This window comes from Strongylocentrotus purpuratus, unplaced genomic scaffold (assembly GCF_000002235.5).
Source record: "Strongylocentrotus purpuratus isolate Spur 01 unplaced genomic scaffold, Spur_5.0 spur5_scaffold_8, whole genome shotgun sequence".
Classification (NCBI taxonomy): domain Eukaryota; kingdom Metazoa; phylum Echinodermata; class Echinoidea; order Camarodonta; family Strongylocentrotidae; genus Strongylocentrotus; species Strongylocentrotus purpuratus.
This window is the reverse complement of record NW_022145614.1, coordinates 27,894,261-27,912,648: the sequence shown is the minus strand read 5'-3', so window position 1 is coordinate 27,912,648 and position 18,388 is coordinate 27,894,261. Positions and strand designations below refer to the sequence as shown.

Here is an 18,388-nt window from a genome sequence, read left to right as displayed (position 1 = left end):
TACAGATCATATATATCCAATACCACTATTTAAAGACAGCTATAGGATCCCAGCTTGGTCATAATGAAGGGAAAAACAATTCTGCAATAAAGTAATTTGCGAACAATTCTACTGATATTGATGACAGAATTCGCCTATCACAATGAGCAATTACTGCAATATTTATAATGGATACGTTGATTCATTGCAGACATTGCAATGGCCCACTCAATAATGATCCCCGGATGCTTGTTAAATATGACGCGGTAAACCACCGTAAATCCCCCCAGCCCCCCCCCCCGGCCTGGATAAGATGACACCAACAAAATAGACCCCAAAACACAGTAAAGACAATAGTAATGCCAGAGTTCAACCCATTGTGCAAATTGGATAGAGGGCTATAAATACATTTCTTACAAAAAATGTATGCCGTCGGAGATGTTGTTTTGATTCAGTTAGGAAGGATCAATCCCCAGAAATTATCTTTTCAGAGAACAAACATTTCTGCTATGTACCGGATGTATATCATCTTCATTCCTGTCACAAATCTACTTCAACCACTTGAGTTTGATCGTCAAAAAGATTTACATCTGTCACAAGAGAGTTCGACTGTTTCAAGTACTCCGTGAAGTTGACGGAGAGCGATAATGTTCAAAGATAATAGAAGTGATTTGTAGGAGTCTAGTGGGAGCTTGTGCCCCGTACCAAATAACAAGTTCAAAAGACTTAATGTCATGAACATGACAGTTCAGTTCCAGTAACTGTTTTTTTTAAAGACTGAGATGCAGTCTAAAGCCAAAAATATCCCAGCATTCAACGATATTTCGATTCGGAATGCCATTGCATTTATTTCCTTCTTTCCCTTTTTAATATAAAAGGAGTAATGCCTTACAGTTTTTGTGGAACTGAAACATCTCCTCTAAGATCTTTCCCCAATCTTTCTTTCTCTCTGTCTCTATTTCCTATTTCTTCTTCTTTTTCTTTTTCTTCTCCTTTTTCTTCTTCTTCTTTTTCTTCTTCTTCTTCTTCTTCTTCTTCTTCTTCTTCTTCTTCTTCTTCTTCTTCTTCTTCTTCTTCTTCTTCTTCTCCTCCTTCTCCCTCTTGCTCTTCTCCTTCTTATTCTTGAAAACTTCTTTTGTATGATACGTTCAGTTGCTCTTATTATTTTATGTAAACATGCTGCGGTTGTTGCTTATGTTTTACTTGACAATAGTCAGAAGAAGGAGAACATTTCTATATACTACACACGTATTGATAAGTGTTTGAGATCTACAGTTATTCATAAATGAATACGGAGATCATGTGGTTGGGAAAAGAATTAATGAAGAGACAAAATTGTACAGCTGGACAAGAGAGGGCAGTATTTCAGTTAGTGCCACAGCTAGTTGAAGTATAGATTTAATAACTATAAGACAGAGAGCAGACGCTTTACATCAGTATTAAACGAGGCAATTTTATTGGTAAAATCTTTGCACAAAAATGAAAATACAAGCAACATACATATTTACATAGTAGATGTTTCGCGAAAAAAAGAGGCACCTATGAATACAAATTCATTTTAAAAGAAAATATACAATTGCACATCACACCCGCCATTCCAAAATGGCTTATGACGCTTGTTAGCAAAACCCTTTTTTGAAATCACAGATAATGTATTTTGAATGAATAAAAGATAGAGACGGACTTCATAGCCTTGACTTTTCCAAAGCGATAACCAAAATAAAATGTCACAAATATCATTTTAAGAAAATTGTTTGAAAAATATTGAAAACTTTTAGTCCAAATAACCCCTGAATACATTTTACATTCTTTAACTTTAAAAAGTGGCGAATTTAATTGAAAGAGTTTCACATTTGAATTATTATCGACAAAAGGTGTTGAATTACTTTTTTACAGTAAAGATCATTTATAGAGCACAATGTTATTATGCTGCCAAGATAAAAACAAAACTTTTAAGAACAATTCTCTTATCAACTTTTGTTTTAAAATGGGAAGAAAGTAAAAGGCACTTTTATCAGCATGATTGAATTCATCTACGATTTGAAATTTACTGAATTATTATGAAATGTAAATGCTTTACGTAGAAAGTTCAATTTTACTGTATACATTTTTAAATTCAGTTAGTAAATACGCTGAAGATTTGAAAGACTGGTATAAATATAAATTCCGGATTGTGTTCATGCTGTCTATTATATAGGCCTGCTATCTCCCTTGTTATAGCAACATGAGCTCCGTTGATTACTTGTGGATGTCGAGCGGGGGGGGGGGGGGGGGGGTGGACCGGTCCATATTGTGTTAATGTTACCTTCTTTAGGGCACTTTTAAAAAAATGCGTTTTCCATTTTCCCCTTTTGGTTTTTTCAAACTTTCAAAATAACCATCATTATCACCCTGTTTGTGTTAGGATAAAAATGTATAAAGACATAAACGTTAAAAACAAGCCTATTAAAGTGCCAAAATGTGCATATTAATGAAAGCGAGCTTTAAAAACTATCTGGTTCTATGAGTATGATTATTATTATTATTATTGGGGGGGGGGGAGGGGGAGGTAATTGAAAATCTAAACATATTTTTGATTAAATTAAGTTTGATGAAAAGGACAAGCATTATGGCGGCACTACAAATAGAAATTAATGGATGGAATGTTTAAACTTAAATCGGCAACAGCTAACAAGTCTTCTTAGCCTGATAAGACGCATAGTTCAGGCTGTAGCTGTTACTATGCCGGGCAAAGCAAAGAGCGGCTGTACGGTCGCAGTGACAGAGAGCTGCGGCACATCGGGGCTGCTGGCCGGAGAGAATGCTATCAAAGAACGAGTATTGGTGATGGTTGGCTGCAAAACAGAATGAAATAAGCAATAAATTATGTTATAGATTTGGTAATCCATCATCAAAATCCATAATGACTATAAATTATGAGTCAAATGTACAACTGTACCCTTCAACAGCATTAGTATTCCTCTCCTTTTCCCGATATAATATATTTTGTTACAAATATTGATAATGATGATATAGACAGCTACTTATTAACTATATATCCATGAGGGGGGACCCGGGGGGATTTACAAGGCGCCTCCAATGTCATGTTTTAACTATGACACTGGCTTTCGCCCAGCTGCCTTTAGAAGCTGATAGCATTCAATCAATGCCATGGTGGGACTCGAACCTCAAACTCTGTGATCCACATTCCGGTGACGTATCATCTAGACCACGACACCTCAACAAAAAGTCAACACTAATATCCATCATGTTTAAGGGGTGCCCCAAACACTTTCAAAAGTGTGGAGGATGGGATTCGATGGGATTATAGTCCAGTCCATTAGACCATAAAAACTCTTTATCAATACCAACTATTCTTCGATTTCGTGGTCTCAAGCACGCATCTTTGCCAACTTACCACACCATATCTTAGCATTGGGGGTGTCACAATTGTTCATATTAGACTTGTAATAGGTGAAATAGACCGACTTGTCTCCTTTGCAGATACCCTGCTTCTTCAGCTGGCTGTAACACCGGTCATGCACCTGACAACATCTGTATAGAATCGAAGAAATGGTGAAATTACAATAGGATCAACATTCATTTGTTTAATTAGTGGGAACTAATTTCGAGGAAGATTTCAAATCGTTCCAAATGTGATTAAAGATACTATTGTAACAGTTTATGTTCCCACTGCAGTTGGTGGTGTTTTCACATTGGGATAAACCATAACGCCCCTTGCCTTGTAAATTATCATGCCGGCTTTAGCTTCGGCTGCTGTTAATATCAAGGAATTGTCTTGCCTAAGGTACCCCTTTCCCTCACTGTTGTTTATGTCTTGCCAAAGGACGACAGTGATGTAGCAGGGATTCGAACCCCATACCTGGTGGTACTCTATCCGATGACTTATCGAATAGACCACAGCATCTCTACATATTCATTATACCGAGAAACGAAGACAGATATGGCTATCGGGTTGGTCGGGACTGCGATTCACCACCTCGTCCCCAAAGTCTCGCGTGCAACTTTAGAGTGTTTCGGTATTTCACAAAAAAAAAAAAAAAGTGTAATTCAAGTGTCTTTTTTCGAATTGGATCTATTTAATTATCTATCAAATTATAACAATCTCGTTCATCAACGCGTTTAAAATAAAAATAAACTTACAGTCACTAAGTTGCACCACCTACGTGCAGGCCTTTTTAATAGTTTTAATAGTCATCTGAATAACAGTCTACTACCCAGTGTAGGCCTACACCATACAATGATCTCTCCTTCAAATGCCACCGTATGACGTTGTAATTGAGAACTTCATGAGGTCACACTCATTCAAGTGTTTTCATCGGTTTAAGTTTGACACACTGCCAGTGTTTCTCAGCCAAATTATGAATAATTTCCGAACGCGATGATTATAAAGGAACCACGAAATTTGTTTGGCACGTCAACAATGCTCCGCCCCCAATAATAAATTAGGTCGATATTAATTAGCAACCCATTTAATATTTCTTAGGCTGACACGCAATGGGTGCTACCACTCATCACAAATCTAAATTTTCGTTGAAATTAAATTAAAAGCAGAAAACAACATTTGGCACACGAATAGCGAGGAGAAGATGTGAATGTTTCAACTTTTAACCACGGTATTCGAATTGATGATAAGCGTTTAAATTGAGACAGAATTTACCTCAGAAACATTTCGATTAATTCAGTACAATTTCGTAAATGGGGTAAAATATATGCGCTTAAACTTGGTGAAATAGTTTACCAAAGATGTAGGTCATAACAGCGACAGTAATGTTTTTGTACTGTGAACCAGGTGGACTAGATACAGAACAGGGGGCACGGGGTCATTTCCCCCCCAATCGAGTAGTGAACAAGTATAAAGAAAAGTTAGTTAAAGGGGAGACGGAGAAAGCCCGAGAAACAAGATGACTGGACTACTTCTTGTACTCTGACCAGTATACCATTGACTTTCGCATCCAATTTTCCGAATAAGACTGGTGCCCCACCCCACCAATTATTCCAGGACCCCTCAACGGGACAACTCACACTACGCCATTGCTGTAAATGTGTTTTAACAGAAATCTGATAAATTCGGAACTGCGTGTATTTATTAACAAAGTTCAAGAAGTAGAAAGAGTGAGTGATGAAGAAAAAAAAATAATCCTCATCTATTTTCATTAAGTACCCAGAAAAATAATGTAAGGGAGTGGCTGATTAATTTAGCCAACTGGCATTTTGTCCAAATGCTTTAAATGATACTTATTCCTTCAGGCACTTTCCAGGTATATGTCATTCGACAGAGGTTAGCTAAAGTAGGTCAGGAATTAGTTGAATTATAAGAACGGAAACATAATCTTGTTTGATAATTTTCTTGTGGGCGTTGAATTCTGCGTGAACTGGAAATATGACTTGATATCCCCGCCACTTCAATTAAGCCATGTTCAGAAACATCAGTAGTGAATGTTAACTCATGTATTATATCGACCATGGCGTATCCATTTTAGGGCGGAGTCGGCGTACACCCTGCCCCTTTTCTTAGACCAACACACCCCTGTGTTTGTTATAGAAGCAGTGGATGCCCCAGAGTGAAGGAAATCAGCTTGTGCGTGGGGCATGCCCGCATAACCCTGTAGCGTTTTGTTTTTGTTTAACGCGCAGTGGCGTACCCAGGATTCTTTTGGCGGGAGGGGAACAATACTAAAAGAAAAATAGAGTTTTGTTTTCAGGTGTATTTCCTTTGGTGAGGGGGGGGGGGATTAAAATTGTGCCAGAGAATGGGGAACAAGAACACAATTAAGAAGGGCACATCGCTTGCATTAGTTTATACACGATTTTGGCCACCCCCCCCCCCCCCACGTTTCCATTTTGGATCCTCTAATAACGCCACTGAATCAAAGTGTGCGACCCACCTGTCGGTAGCATCAACGGGTTTGCCACTGCCTCCTAACCCGCAGTGGCAGCCGTAGCCATTGTAGGCGAGGGACCCCCTTCTCACTAAACATTCCACCATGCCTCCAAACTGGACCACCATCTCACTGGGGCCCATGGCTGCGCCGTTAGGGGCGGCTCCCCCGCCGACTGCCCCTCCCATTCCAGTTTCATGCGCCCCCATCATCTGCTCCTGATCTGTGAATTCAAAAGTAGAATTTCAAGAAAAATTAGTAAAATATGATGAACATTGCAAGTAAACCAATTTAATGCAACTAAGATATTTGAAATATACCTGTACGGACGCCTGCAACGATTCATAATTGACCATGATCGCATAGACATTCGAGAAATTATCTCTAGGACGATAGGGGGGTAGTGAGCACATTTTTTTGCTTTTTTTTTTGCTCCCGGAAATTTGAAAATCGCGCCGGCCGATAATTCACTCATTTGGGGAAGGGGGTGGGAGGGGCGGGGGAGGGGGGGGGGGGGGGTGGGGAGGTGGGTATTGAGCACTAATTTTTGTTTTGATTCTTGAAAATTTGAAAAAAATCGCACCCCCGCCCCCCCCCCCCTCCCCCTGGGTCCGCCACTGGCCCATGGGACCCCACATTACGTTTATACATGTAGTCTGGAAAGAGTATCCGTACCGACATATATCTTTTGTCACATGGAAGTGCTTCCTCTGGCAAGTCTGGAGCAGAGTTCAATGGTTAGGCCAATATCAAAGAGAAGCTGATTGGGGTTCATTTTTCTGTCACCTAATTATAGAATCGGAGACAAGGCTTTCTTTATGTATACTGTCTTGTCGTCCAATCGCAGTGTCCGTTATTATTTCAACCATGATACTATCTTATAAATACCTTTTTAATTGGATAACCTTATTATAACTTTTCAGAATCATGTAAACTATACAAACTGAGAATATTGAGAAGGGAACACACTACATTGATTCTTCTTATTTGGTCAAGCTCATTTTGTTGTCATATTTCAACATCGCGGTTCTCCGTGTCTTGTTTTTAAAAGATGATTGACCTTTGTGAATTTAGGATACTTCGCGGATGTGCTGGGTGTATCAAACGATGAGCGTGTTGATGGAGAAACTATACGATACAAAAAAGCATGACGAACATCGTCTTTGTAAATGCCATGGCAACAGGAAGCATAAGGAACGTCTCGAAGAATTTCGAGAGAGGGTTGAAAGACGTAGGAAAGTTGACGGAACATCCTGTCCACCTATTACGTCGGGCGGGGCTGAGCGTCATCTTCTCAAAAATAGCATGCTTGCTTATTTCAACGATCTGGGATTTTATTATTTCTAGCGATTGTTTGTGTTTTGATGATCAAGATTTTATGAATGAACTTGTTTCCTGCCCCCCTCTCTCTTTCTCTCTCCTCTCACCACCAATAACATGAACACAAAAGAAATGGGAGGAGCAAAAAGATTGAATGACTTTCTCATTTTTCAGTTAAAGGGTAAATCAGTGGCTGATAGATATTAATCTGTTTCGAGCCAGAAGGGTGTTAACTCATATAATTCAATACTGAGTTACGTCTCTCTGACTCCGAACAGACGTTATGGAAAATAAATGTTAGAGACATAAAACAAAGAATTAAAACGATCCAGGGAGGGGGGAGAGAGAGAGCGAGAGAGCTTAACTATCGTGCTTATATTCTTTTCTTTACTGGACGCTAACGGAAGATAATTTGATAAGACTATAGAAAACTATATATCATACGATGGTTCTTGGGCCACTCTGTCAGCACAGTTTACGTCAAAGCAAAACTATAAAAAGTCACTAAGATGGGATGATAATGGACCGAAACCCTGCTCTTGACATTTTAAGGTTAGTTCATAAATTAAAAAAGAGAACAAATTACCAATGATAGCATTCAACAAAGATAAAACCCAAACCGAGGAAACTTCCAATTACTATGAATAATACATATAAACAATTTTGTTAATTGAAGTCCATTTTTGTACTCTTCGGAAAATAAGTTCGCGACCCTCTGCGTCCTTTTTGGTCAGTGTTCCCCGTTGCTATGGTGACGCGGAAGTTGCCGAAGGACTTCCCTCCCCTGGAGCTTCCCTGTTTAGGCACACTTTAATTGACGAAATTTAGTCAACCGAAGGGGAACCTTTTGCAAATCTTATCTCCTGATTTTTCGAAGTGTAAATTTATACTTTTTTTTTAAAGCTGGAGGCAAGCCAAAAGATAGTTTGTTATCCTTCTCGACGAAAGAAGCAATTTCCGAGTTTAGATTTGTATTTTCGCAGTGCCTTAATTCTTAGTGAAAACATTTTTTAAATAGATTGTGGTTTGCCGCTCAATTTACACATTTTGCCAATCTGAAGATGTCAAAGTATTGTGTTATCATTTAAGCATTATGCAGGGGCGGCGATTTCTTTTCATGACCGGGGGGACAAAATGCGAGGAACTAGGGAGGAGTGACGTAATGAGCCAAAACGTTTTATTGGGGGAAGGGGAGAAAAAAATCCGCATCATCATCGCTCTTACATGTTACATGCAGGCCCCGCGGAACCGTTTTTCAAAGTTAGAGGGGGGGGGGGTGAAGTATTTGCGATCAGATAGAGCAATGCAATTAAGTTGGGTGTAACTTTGGCGTGGGGTCCAGGGGCGGAGCCCCATGAAGCTCAGAGTTTTTAGACTTTTAATAAGGGTCAGATGAGCATATTTTGATACCTTATTTGTGACACTTGCATGCAGGTCACTAATCGTACTGGGGTCCAGGGGGCGAAGTCCCCAGAGGCTCAGCGGATTTAGGCATTTAATTACGATCAGATGAGCATCCAGGGGCCGCCTTATAGGGCCCTTGGTGGGGTTTAGGGGGCGGAGCCCCAGTAAGCTCAGGGTTTTAGGCTTTTGAATATGGTCAGATGACCATCCAGAGGCCCGCTTAGGGCCCTGGTGGGGTCTAGGGGCGGAGACCCCGGAAGCTCAGGTGTTTTAGGAATTTAATTATGGTCAGCTGAGTAACCAGGGACAAGCCTTAGGGCCCTTAGTGGGGTACAGGGGGCCGAGCCCCCGGAAGCTTGGGGGAAAATCATGCCATTTCAGTAACCACGTTTGAATTTTATCGGGGGGGGGGGGGGGGACTGCCCAAAGCACAAGTGAGTGAGCATAGTGAACGAGAGGGGTCAAGGTAAATTATATTCCTTAGCAAAAGTATAGTATGAAAACTAACAAAATACCTGTTTCACACTTCATTTTTCTACAATATTAATTGTACATTTTGAAGGATATTATGCGAGGGAGCATAGCTTCCGAACCAGAAGATTTTTGCATTTTTATTTGTCAAAACGCTGCACTCTTGGGCCCTCCAAAGCCTAATAGTGTGTTGCAGTCTTTAGTCAGTATTTGCTGTACATTATTTTTGTGTACTTTTTCAAATTTTCCGGGGGGACGATCCCCCCTACAAAAATCGAGGGGGGACGTGTCTCCCCCGTCCCCCCCCCCCCCCGGGATCGCCGCCCCTGGCATTATGACTTTAGAGACCAATATGTCGTAGAGTTGAAGTAGTTGAGTGGTGTAATCGTTTGACTGGAAATATTAAAACATGGACTCACGGCCTGCTTTGAAACTCATAAAGTTTCCTATTTCATCATGCTTTTCTATTTTAGTTAAAAATTTTAGTTAAGTTAAAAGACGGTCTTAAAAAACTTTAAAAGACGGCCACAGGTTTGATTCAGAGACCGATTGATTGAATCAAAAAGTCGGTCTCAAAGGACCGACAGCCCACGAGACCGACAAAGTAAAGAAACATATATGGGATTAAGATGTCGGTCTCTTGTTCTATCGGTCTCTCGGGCTGTAAGCCATTGCATTGTGGATAAACTTATCTTACATCGCCTGGGTGGCAGAAGGGCGTTAGCACTAAATTGCCTCAAACTTTTATAAAACTGACTTTTTTTCCGAAACAAATTGTGGCCGTGTTCTCTTATAACATTCCTATTAGTCTTTTAAGTTTTAAACCAATTTATCGGACGAAAAACAGTTTAAATATAAAACTTATCCCTTAAATGCGAATAATTCGAAAAGTAGTTTTCGAGTCACTCGCGCGCTAACGCCTTTCTGCCACCCGGCCGACGTCAATGTTTTGACGTAGTTTATTTAACTTGCTTTTCATAGCTGAAATGCCAACCACATTGTCTTTTTGAGGGTTTTTTCGCCACCCATTGATTGTCTAAATGTCAACCCTGCTGTGTCATATAATCACATATTTCCTTTTCTCGTCATCCGAGTTTTGTTTGGCATCTATAAAAAGCATCTTATAAGAAGCTGACGGCTCAAAACGTCTAAGAAAAAAAAAATATTAACAGCGTGGACAACTCAGGTTATTAGATTCTCATAGTGCCCCTTAATACTGAGAAACAAATGAGTTGTTAGTGATAAAAGATTCGTTCTAAAATGGTAATGAAAGAAGTTGAATCCTAGATAAATACATTTTGAGATAAGTTGCTTGAAAAAATTGGTAGAGTTTTGAGCAGTAACATATATTCTTGATAGAATAAAGTGTTAGAAGCGATTTCTTTATTGTTTATTTATTCAATTTATTTATTATTTATTATTTACATAATCGTTTAATCATTCATTTATCATTTACATAATCGTTTGATCATTCATTTATCATTTACTATTCATATGTATTCAGTTAGTCATTTACTCATATTTCATATCCTTTTTTAGTGATTGCTTTCCGTAAACGAACATGATGATCCTCAAATCTTACCAATATAATAATCTTTTTTTTTTTAACAAAACAGTATTTTATCCGATGTTTGTTTTTATTGGTTTACCGTCCCAGACAATTCGAATTTATTTGCCATAGCTCTCAAAATGAATAAATACTATGATAGTGTACAGTTGTGTACCATTGGTTCAGCCGCATCGGGGGGGGGGGGGGCAACGACCGTAACAGATATTTTGTAATTCGCGTCATATTCTTCTAACATTCTCTTTTTCTGTGTCTTTCCTTCATTCTCTCTCTCTCTCTCTCTCTCATAACTTGTTAACGATTTTTTTTTTTCTGGGGGGCGGGGGGGGGGGGGGGGCAATGGGGCACGTACGAGTCTCCTAACTCAGGTGTCTGATACGCAAATTAAATAGTACACGGCTTATCACACGTGAAAGCGGTTTCCAGCCGAATCTAGGGTCGCTCGAAATACAATTTATCGCTATCTAAAATCTTGTTTTTTCCTTTCGATTCGATACATGCCCTCTCGTTTCCCTCCACACGCGAAAAACGTTTCTGCCCAATGACGTCCACGAGTCCATATCACCGTCTAAATGACTTCGAGGAAGTTTTCGAGAAACAGACCTTATCCATAACATCGCGATGAAAGATAGGGGTTACATGCAGTGACGTAGCTACAGGGGGCATAGGGGCAAGTACCCTCAATTAAAATGACATTCAAGAACGAAAAATGAGCGCGTGAAAGAGAGAGAAAGAGAGAGAAAGAGGGGGAAGCGAAGGATAAATAAAGAAAGAAAGCAAGCAAGAAAGAAAGAAAGTGATAGTTAGAGGAGATAATTAGATAGAGAAAGAAAAGAAAGAGAGTGTAAGAGAGAGGGGAAGAGATTGCAATGTCCCCTCCTCCATCGCACGGCAAAAAAGAAGAAAACAAAATACAAAAGAGAGGGAGTGGAGAGAGAGAAAGGAGAAAGAGAGAGGGGGCAGACACCGAGGTAAAATTGCAGAAGGACAACAACAACAGGAACGTGAGAAGGAGATGACATGGCACCCATAACAAACACCCTCCATTTTAGCCACCTATTAATGCAGAGCCCCCTTCCCCGGAATGGGCACACGCTACGCCATTTGTCAAATGCGTTCACGAAACTTTTCTCCAATCTTTGCAACCATGAACATCATATTGAGTTGACAAAAAAACATTTTCGATGATAGAACGCTTATTAGGTGAAGCTGTTGATTTGTTTCAAGGATTGGTTAGATCGAAGGTAATCAAGGGGGAAACATGGGGTATATGACCATGAACCAATGATTAGCTTCACTGATATAATATCGGGGGTTTAGTTTCCCAGTATATGGTCACGTGATATCTTCGATTTATACGTATGACATTTTCCTATTCAAGCATTATGTCAGACAAAATAAGGTTTAATTTAAATGTTAATGGTTGCAGTATATAGACAGATCCAGGATCTGGACATTAGTTCTTTAAAACAAAGTTGTTACTTGTTTAGGAGAGGGGTGCTATTTATTTCCAAAACTGCCTGATAAGAAAGAAAAGATAAAATCGAATATATCCAATGAATTATCAAATTATAAAATGTTTTTGTCCTCTAAATTTATCTGAGAAGAAGATTATAATTAAAAAAACGTATTGTGCCTTTTGGTGTTTATGATTGATGCCGGGGGCACATTTAAAGGGCTCTTTTTTTGGGGGGGGGGGGGGGTGGGGGTATTAAAGTAAATCAGATTTGATTTCGTTGGGGTGGGGGGGGGGGGGGAGGGGGGCTCGTAGGTCTAAAAAGGCCTATATTCATCTCTTTATAAATCTCACCTGTAAGAGCAGCTCCCTGTCCAGCGGACAGGTAAGGGTCGTTCACCCCGCTAGTCCCGGCCTCCGACTTCTGCATCATCACCACCACAGGTGTGACGACTGCTGCAACTGAAAGGTTGAATGAAAGCATGGAGACAAAGAATTCATTAACGAAAACTCGGAGGGCATGTGCCCCCTTCCGTCGAACGGGGTTAAGAAAAGAAAAAGAGACACAAAGAACGAGACGTCCAAGATATCAACACAAGGGTGTTCAGATTACGTAAAATGTCATTATCTCATGTTCCCACATTGCAAAAGGGAACGGACAAGGTTACTGAAATTGCCTTAAATCGACTTTCCGAAAGTCTTTCCGATCGTGTTGAAAGTAAAAGACAGACAATGAGAGAGGCAGAGCTAGGATTCGAACCCTCAACCCTTGAATTGAGAGTCAAGTGAACGAACCACTATTCTCCACGGAACCTAGCATTGATGGGGGTAATAGTATTTAATTACAAGGTACTCAGAAAGAGCAGAACAATATTCTGATGTGGCTTTTTTTTTAAACCCTGGGTATAAAATAAGTCCACATTAATACAAAAATTGAATTGAATTGCTCTCACCAAGGCAAAGATTATTCACATCTTTCACTAGTAGAGTTGAAATGGCAAGGACTTTTATAATTCAACGTCTTCCTTTCTTATTGGGGATACCTCGTAATATTTAGTAACCTACGCAATCATTTGCCTAATTGGGAATTAATTAATGAAGTTACTGATGATTATCGTGAAAACTTCCTGATGATATTGGCGATGAAAATCTACTAATAAATGGTGCAGGCATGCAGTGTGATGAAAGCGCTCGATCGATTAAGAGTGTCTTGATAATTTGATATAAATAAATCTCGCTCAAAATGTAATTAAATGTTATCAATGTTAGTGTTGACTGTCACCATAAGCCAATCATAGTCAGAGGCCGTAGTGGGGAATGTCTGATTACTCATATTTTTTAAAAACCAATATGAATGGAACCGGCGTCTCTATGTGTCGTAAATGATGGAAAATCGTTTTGAAAAATCAACACAAAAGATGCAATTACTTGACAGTTGCAGATTTTAAGGATATGTTTTTTTTAATCCATATTTAAAAAAGCTGAAGGAATTCGCATTGGATTTTGCACCCTTCGACATCTTTTTCTGTTCTTCTAAAAACCTGCCAATTTTTCCTCTCAAGAATGAAAGGGCATGACGTATGATCAGCCGCGTACGCAGGATTTTTTCAAGGGGGGGGGTTTAACATTTATAAATCGGGCCGAAAATTTCGCAAGGACTCAGCCAGCCGCTGAATAAGCGATAAGCGGGGGGGGGGGGGGGGGGGGGGGGGGGGGGGGGGTAAGAGGACACTTTTTTTTGTCTAAAAAATTTGACATTTTGCTCCGTTGGGGGGGGGGGTAAGGTCAGCTTTTTTAGGTCAGCCATGGGAAATGTTTTTTTCTTTTTTTTCTTTTTTTCTTTTTTGTAATAAATAAATTTAAAAAAATATATAAAAAAAAAAAATCCAAAGGGGGGGGGGGGGGGGTTTAGGGGGGTTATGGGGGGGGGGGGGGTTTACACACAGAAAAATACCAATTAACCCCATTACCCATTTGCAGTCCTGATAAGCTCCAAGACAACAATTTTAACACAAGTAAAGATTAATCTTTCATTAGAAACAGTTAAATCATCTTGAAGCCTTTGGTTTATCTAACCCATGGCAAAAATGTGCATGGCACATTATTAATTTTCTGTCGCATAATAGTCAAGGAGACATCTAGTCTCACCGATTGTTGGTTTGTTCATTGACTCTATTGCCTTCGAGGTTGCCCATTCAAATTTAATGAATTTATAAAATCGTTTCAAATAATAATATTTTCATGTACGTTGCATCTAAATTAGAGGTCTAAAAGTAACGTTAAAGTCAATCTTTCAATGAGCATTTTATTACAACAGTTTCCGTCTATCCTTCGTATAAGCAATGGTTAAAACAATGAGCAGTTTGGCAACAATCAGTAAATGTTGGAAAATCGTCAAGAAACTTTATGAATGGATTCTACGAAATAGTAAAATTGCACGTTGGGTAGGGGCGGCGAAGGCAAACACCTCGGCAAATTAATAAATATGAGTAATAAAAGCTGCTTGCTCAAAAAGAATGTATATTATAAAATCTAAAACAATGCATCTTGGGCTTCCGCTGTTTGGTTGTATGTAGGCCATTGAATGCTCTAAATGACTATTACTTCATTTCCGAGTGTGATAGGTTTGTTTTCTCCGCGGTTTTTACGTTACGGTTGCTTTGAAAATACATTATCGTTGATCTAAAAAAAACGAAAATGATAAAATATACTTTCATAAATACTTTCGAATTTTCCTTGCTGTATTCTTTGAAACAACAATATTTGTATCTAACTTTAAAATGTATACCCCACAATCTTGACAAACGGTAATAACACAAAGTTGATTTTAAAGACTTTAAAGTGCAATGACATTGGAAACGACAGTTTAAGATTACAATGTACGATTCATTACCTCACCATGTTATGCCTAAACTGTAAAGCAAAATAATATAAACAGAGTCCCTGGATGACTTTTACTTTGATCAAACTTTTATTTTGAAATGGTTGGTAAAGTTCCTCTCATATTTTTCTCATTTAAATGACTTTAAGCTCCAGATAACTCGGAATATCAAAAGTTGTAAAATATGTACGCTTTGATAACAGTGTCACCTATATCTCAACTTTAAAATATTCTGAGGATACAATTGTTTTGTGAATATTCAGCCTGACTCAGCAGCCTCGTGATATTATGCAGATGTTTCTCTTCATTGTTTCTTTCTCCGGCTGTAGACTTGTCTAATTTTAGAGATGACTTTCTTGTTCACACCGAGTTGCATTCGTTCTGCAGGGATTTGTATTCGACTCTCTATAGCAGGGAGTTGTACATGACAGGAGCTGCAACATAACAATTTCCGGACCGGTAGAATTGAAATGGGGAGGGAATAAAACGGGAAAGGAGGGGGGCATCGAGGTTACCCTGTCACTTCTACTTCGACAATAACTTGTAAAAATATACTTCTAACCTCTACCGTTTGGATAAGGTGACTTTAAGGTGTATGCTTATCATCATTACTTTCTGCTTAAATATCATCGCTTTTCAATAAAGATTGGAATGATTAATTTGTAGAGGCTAGAGGTTTGTTGCTTGGAACAGGATGATTAGGCTTAACTTTCAGGCCAGTATTGGGCAATTTTGAACGATGGAATCTGATCAATTATATACATGTATTACACCTAAATTTTAATACGAAGTGTTTAGCCTTGCTAATTTAAAATACTAAATATCAATTATAGATTATTTTTATTGCGGTTTGAATAAACATTTTTTTTTATTTTAAAGTTTCAATATGGACATCATTATTTGTCATCATATCAACTTCTTACGTAAATTCTAAATGATTAAAAAGTGTATCCCAAGTGTCCAAAGATACGCCCGTTTGCATTATAACCATTGACAGTTTCGTCGAATTTCAAAAAGGGGTGCGTTACTGCACCCTTCACGTCTATAAACCTACCCTCTTATGGATCTTCCCTTCTCACAATCACGGTAATCACAGTAATATCTATATAGAATATGGAAGGGGTATAATATATCCATGTGCACTTTATGTACCTCAAAATGAGCGTTGCATGGTTCCATGTGCGGAAACCCGGATCATTGCCTATTAGTGTGAGGTAAATATAGATTAAATTAAATCCAGTAAGGTTTGAACTGGGCATGACAGACGGCGGCGGAAAGGGAAGGGGTAGGAGTGTAATTGGTATGTAACAAGAGAGCACAGGTATTCCCCTAACATAATTAATTGCATGATCGCAAAGACTTTCGAGAAATCTTCACAAGAGCAATTTTAACACCCTCTTGAAAATGACATACTCTCTCTCTCTCTTTCCCCTCTCTCTCTCTCTCTCTCTCTCTCTCTTTCCCCCTCTATCTCTCTCTCTCTCTCTCTTACTCTTTCTCTCTCTCTGCCCCCTCTCACATTTGACTCTTATTTCTTAGTACTTGTTTTGGGGGGCATGAAGCAGGGAGCGCTCTCTGATCCACCTGCCTGCATAAAATGAGTGACTCACATCTTGTTGGATACCGTCACAATTTGTTTAATTGCAACTATTTATTACTAAATTATGTTTCGTAATCTAATAGTCATTTCCGGAGTTACATGGATGAAAAAACGTCCCAGGACAATACTTGAACTTGTAGAGTGCCCCAATTCATGCAGAAGTTCCTACAATCCAAAGAAAGTTATCTTTCTTACTAATTGTTGGCAGAAAAGCTTCATTCTTCACCTCAGTCTAGAATGATCCCCAATTTTGTTTTAATAGATCTCCCCCTCTATTTACATCTCTCTCTTTTGCTGTCTTTTCTGCCTTTATCTATAATATGATACATACTATTTTCTTGCTCTCTTATAATGAATAAATAACATAAATGAATGAATGAATAAATGGATAAATAAATAAGTAAATAAATAAATAAATATATTATATTCCGATTCATTCAGATTAATGACTAAATATATTGATTCTTAATCAAGTGAATACAAACAACAACAAAAATCAATAAATATACAAATATTAATAAATAAATAAACAAATAAATTAATAAGTAAACAAACAAAAATATAAATAGCAAGAAATCATGTTCAACTTACCAACAATTAGAGATGTGAAGACAATGCATATCACCCATTTTTTATCGATCGTCATCTTGACTATCTGGTTCTGTTCTCTTTTTATTCCTCCAAAAAAAATGTGTGACACTGATAATAATACTGATGAACTAGTGATGGGGGAGCTTGCTACAGGCCCAGTTATATAGTGCTGAAAGTTTCGTTAGACAGTGAGCGACTCTCATGAAGCTCTGCGATCAGATGCGTTCGACGTTTAGATTCAAACCAGTGATATGAAGAGTCTTAAAAACCTCACCGAATGTTGCGGAACCCCTCCTGGTGTGACACGATAATTATGGCATTCAATGGTTTAAAAGAATCCGTGGGCGACGACTTGCAGTGAATAGAAGATAAATGCTGTTTTTCATGCGTGTCCTGAGCCCCCCTGGTCATTTAACTCATCGCATGCGATAAAAGTCTGCTCTTGTTAAACACACCGTGTGCAAATGACGTCAGCAAAACGTCATAATTGCCTGAAGTTCCTGTCCCGAGTTGAGTTATAGCAATCGGGGGTAAGAGCATATCTAGAGGCAAGAAACAATCGTTTTGACATTTCCAAAACTTTAAGCTATTCCTAAAGTTCACACAGAGTATTACTAATGACAAACTGGACCTGAATGGGTAGTTGTTTTTCGGGTTGGGTTTGAGATAAATTATTGTAGGCCTAACGTCCGTTTCTGTTTAGGCTATGATAAGTGCTCATGACTCAGTCGGTTTACATGCTGGTCCGAGCGGGCTGTCACCGCAAGATCAGTTGAGCTAATCAGACGATTAATAAAGTTACCCTCATGCCCTTTTCCCTTGCATGATTTTTTTTTTCTGATTCTATATCATTCGTTTTTGCATTTGAGCTTCTAAAACTCCGTAATCGAAAAAAGCTGATTTCATGACTATTTTTTACTCTCTGGAATATCATTTGTTCGGCAAATCAACATATAATATTCAATAAATGTAAACCATGGCATAAGATTATGGGAAAAGAAAATGTTGCTATACGGTAGGCACACTAACTTGAAGTATTAACGAATCGATTCAACCTGATCGAGTGCCCCAAAATGCAAATACTGAAATTCTTAAGGAAGTAAGTGAAAAGCGATGATCAATATAAAGTAGAACATAATTGTGTTATAATTACAACAATAATAGTATATAATATAATTGATTAACATAAAGAGTGACAAATTAAATACACACAAATAAAAAATGCATAATTGAAAGC

The 18,388-nt window shown here is 38.6% G+C and overlaps 1 protein-coding gene across 1 annotated transcript; it reads right to left on the bottom strand.

Annotated features, from left to right (window-relative positions):
- Window positions 1-2,506: 2,506 nt before the first annotated feature.
- On the bottom strand, window positions 2,507-17,412 carry LOC115920298 (phospholipase A2 AP-PLA2-II-like). Its single transcript, XM_030975836.1, has 5 exons — window positions 17,152-17,412; window positions 12,434-12,541; window positions 5,868-6,084; window positions 3,377-3,513; window positions 2,507-2,813 (listed from the first exon to the last, which is right to left on the bottom strand). Exons 1-5 carry the CDS (start codon window positions 17,204-17,206, stop codon window positions 2,647-2,649), a joined length of 684 nt encoding a protein of 227 aa, XP_030831696.1. The 5' UTR covers window positions 17,207-17,412; the 3' UTR covers window positions 2,507-2,646.
- Window positions 17,413-18,388: the final 976 nt, after the last annotated feature.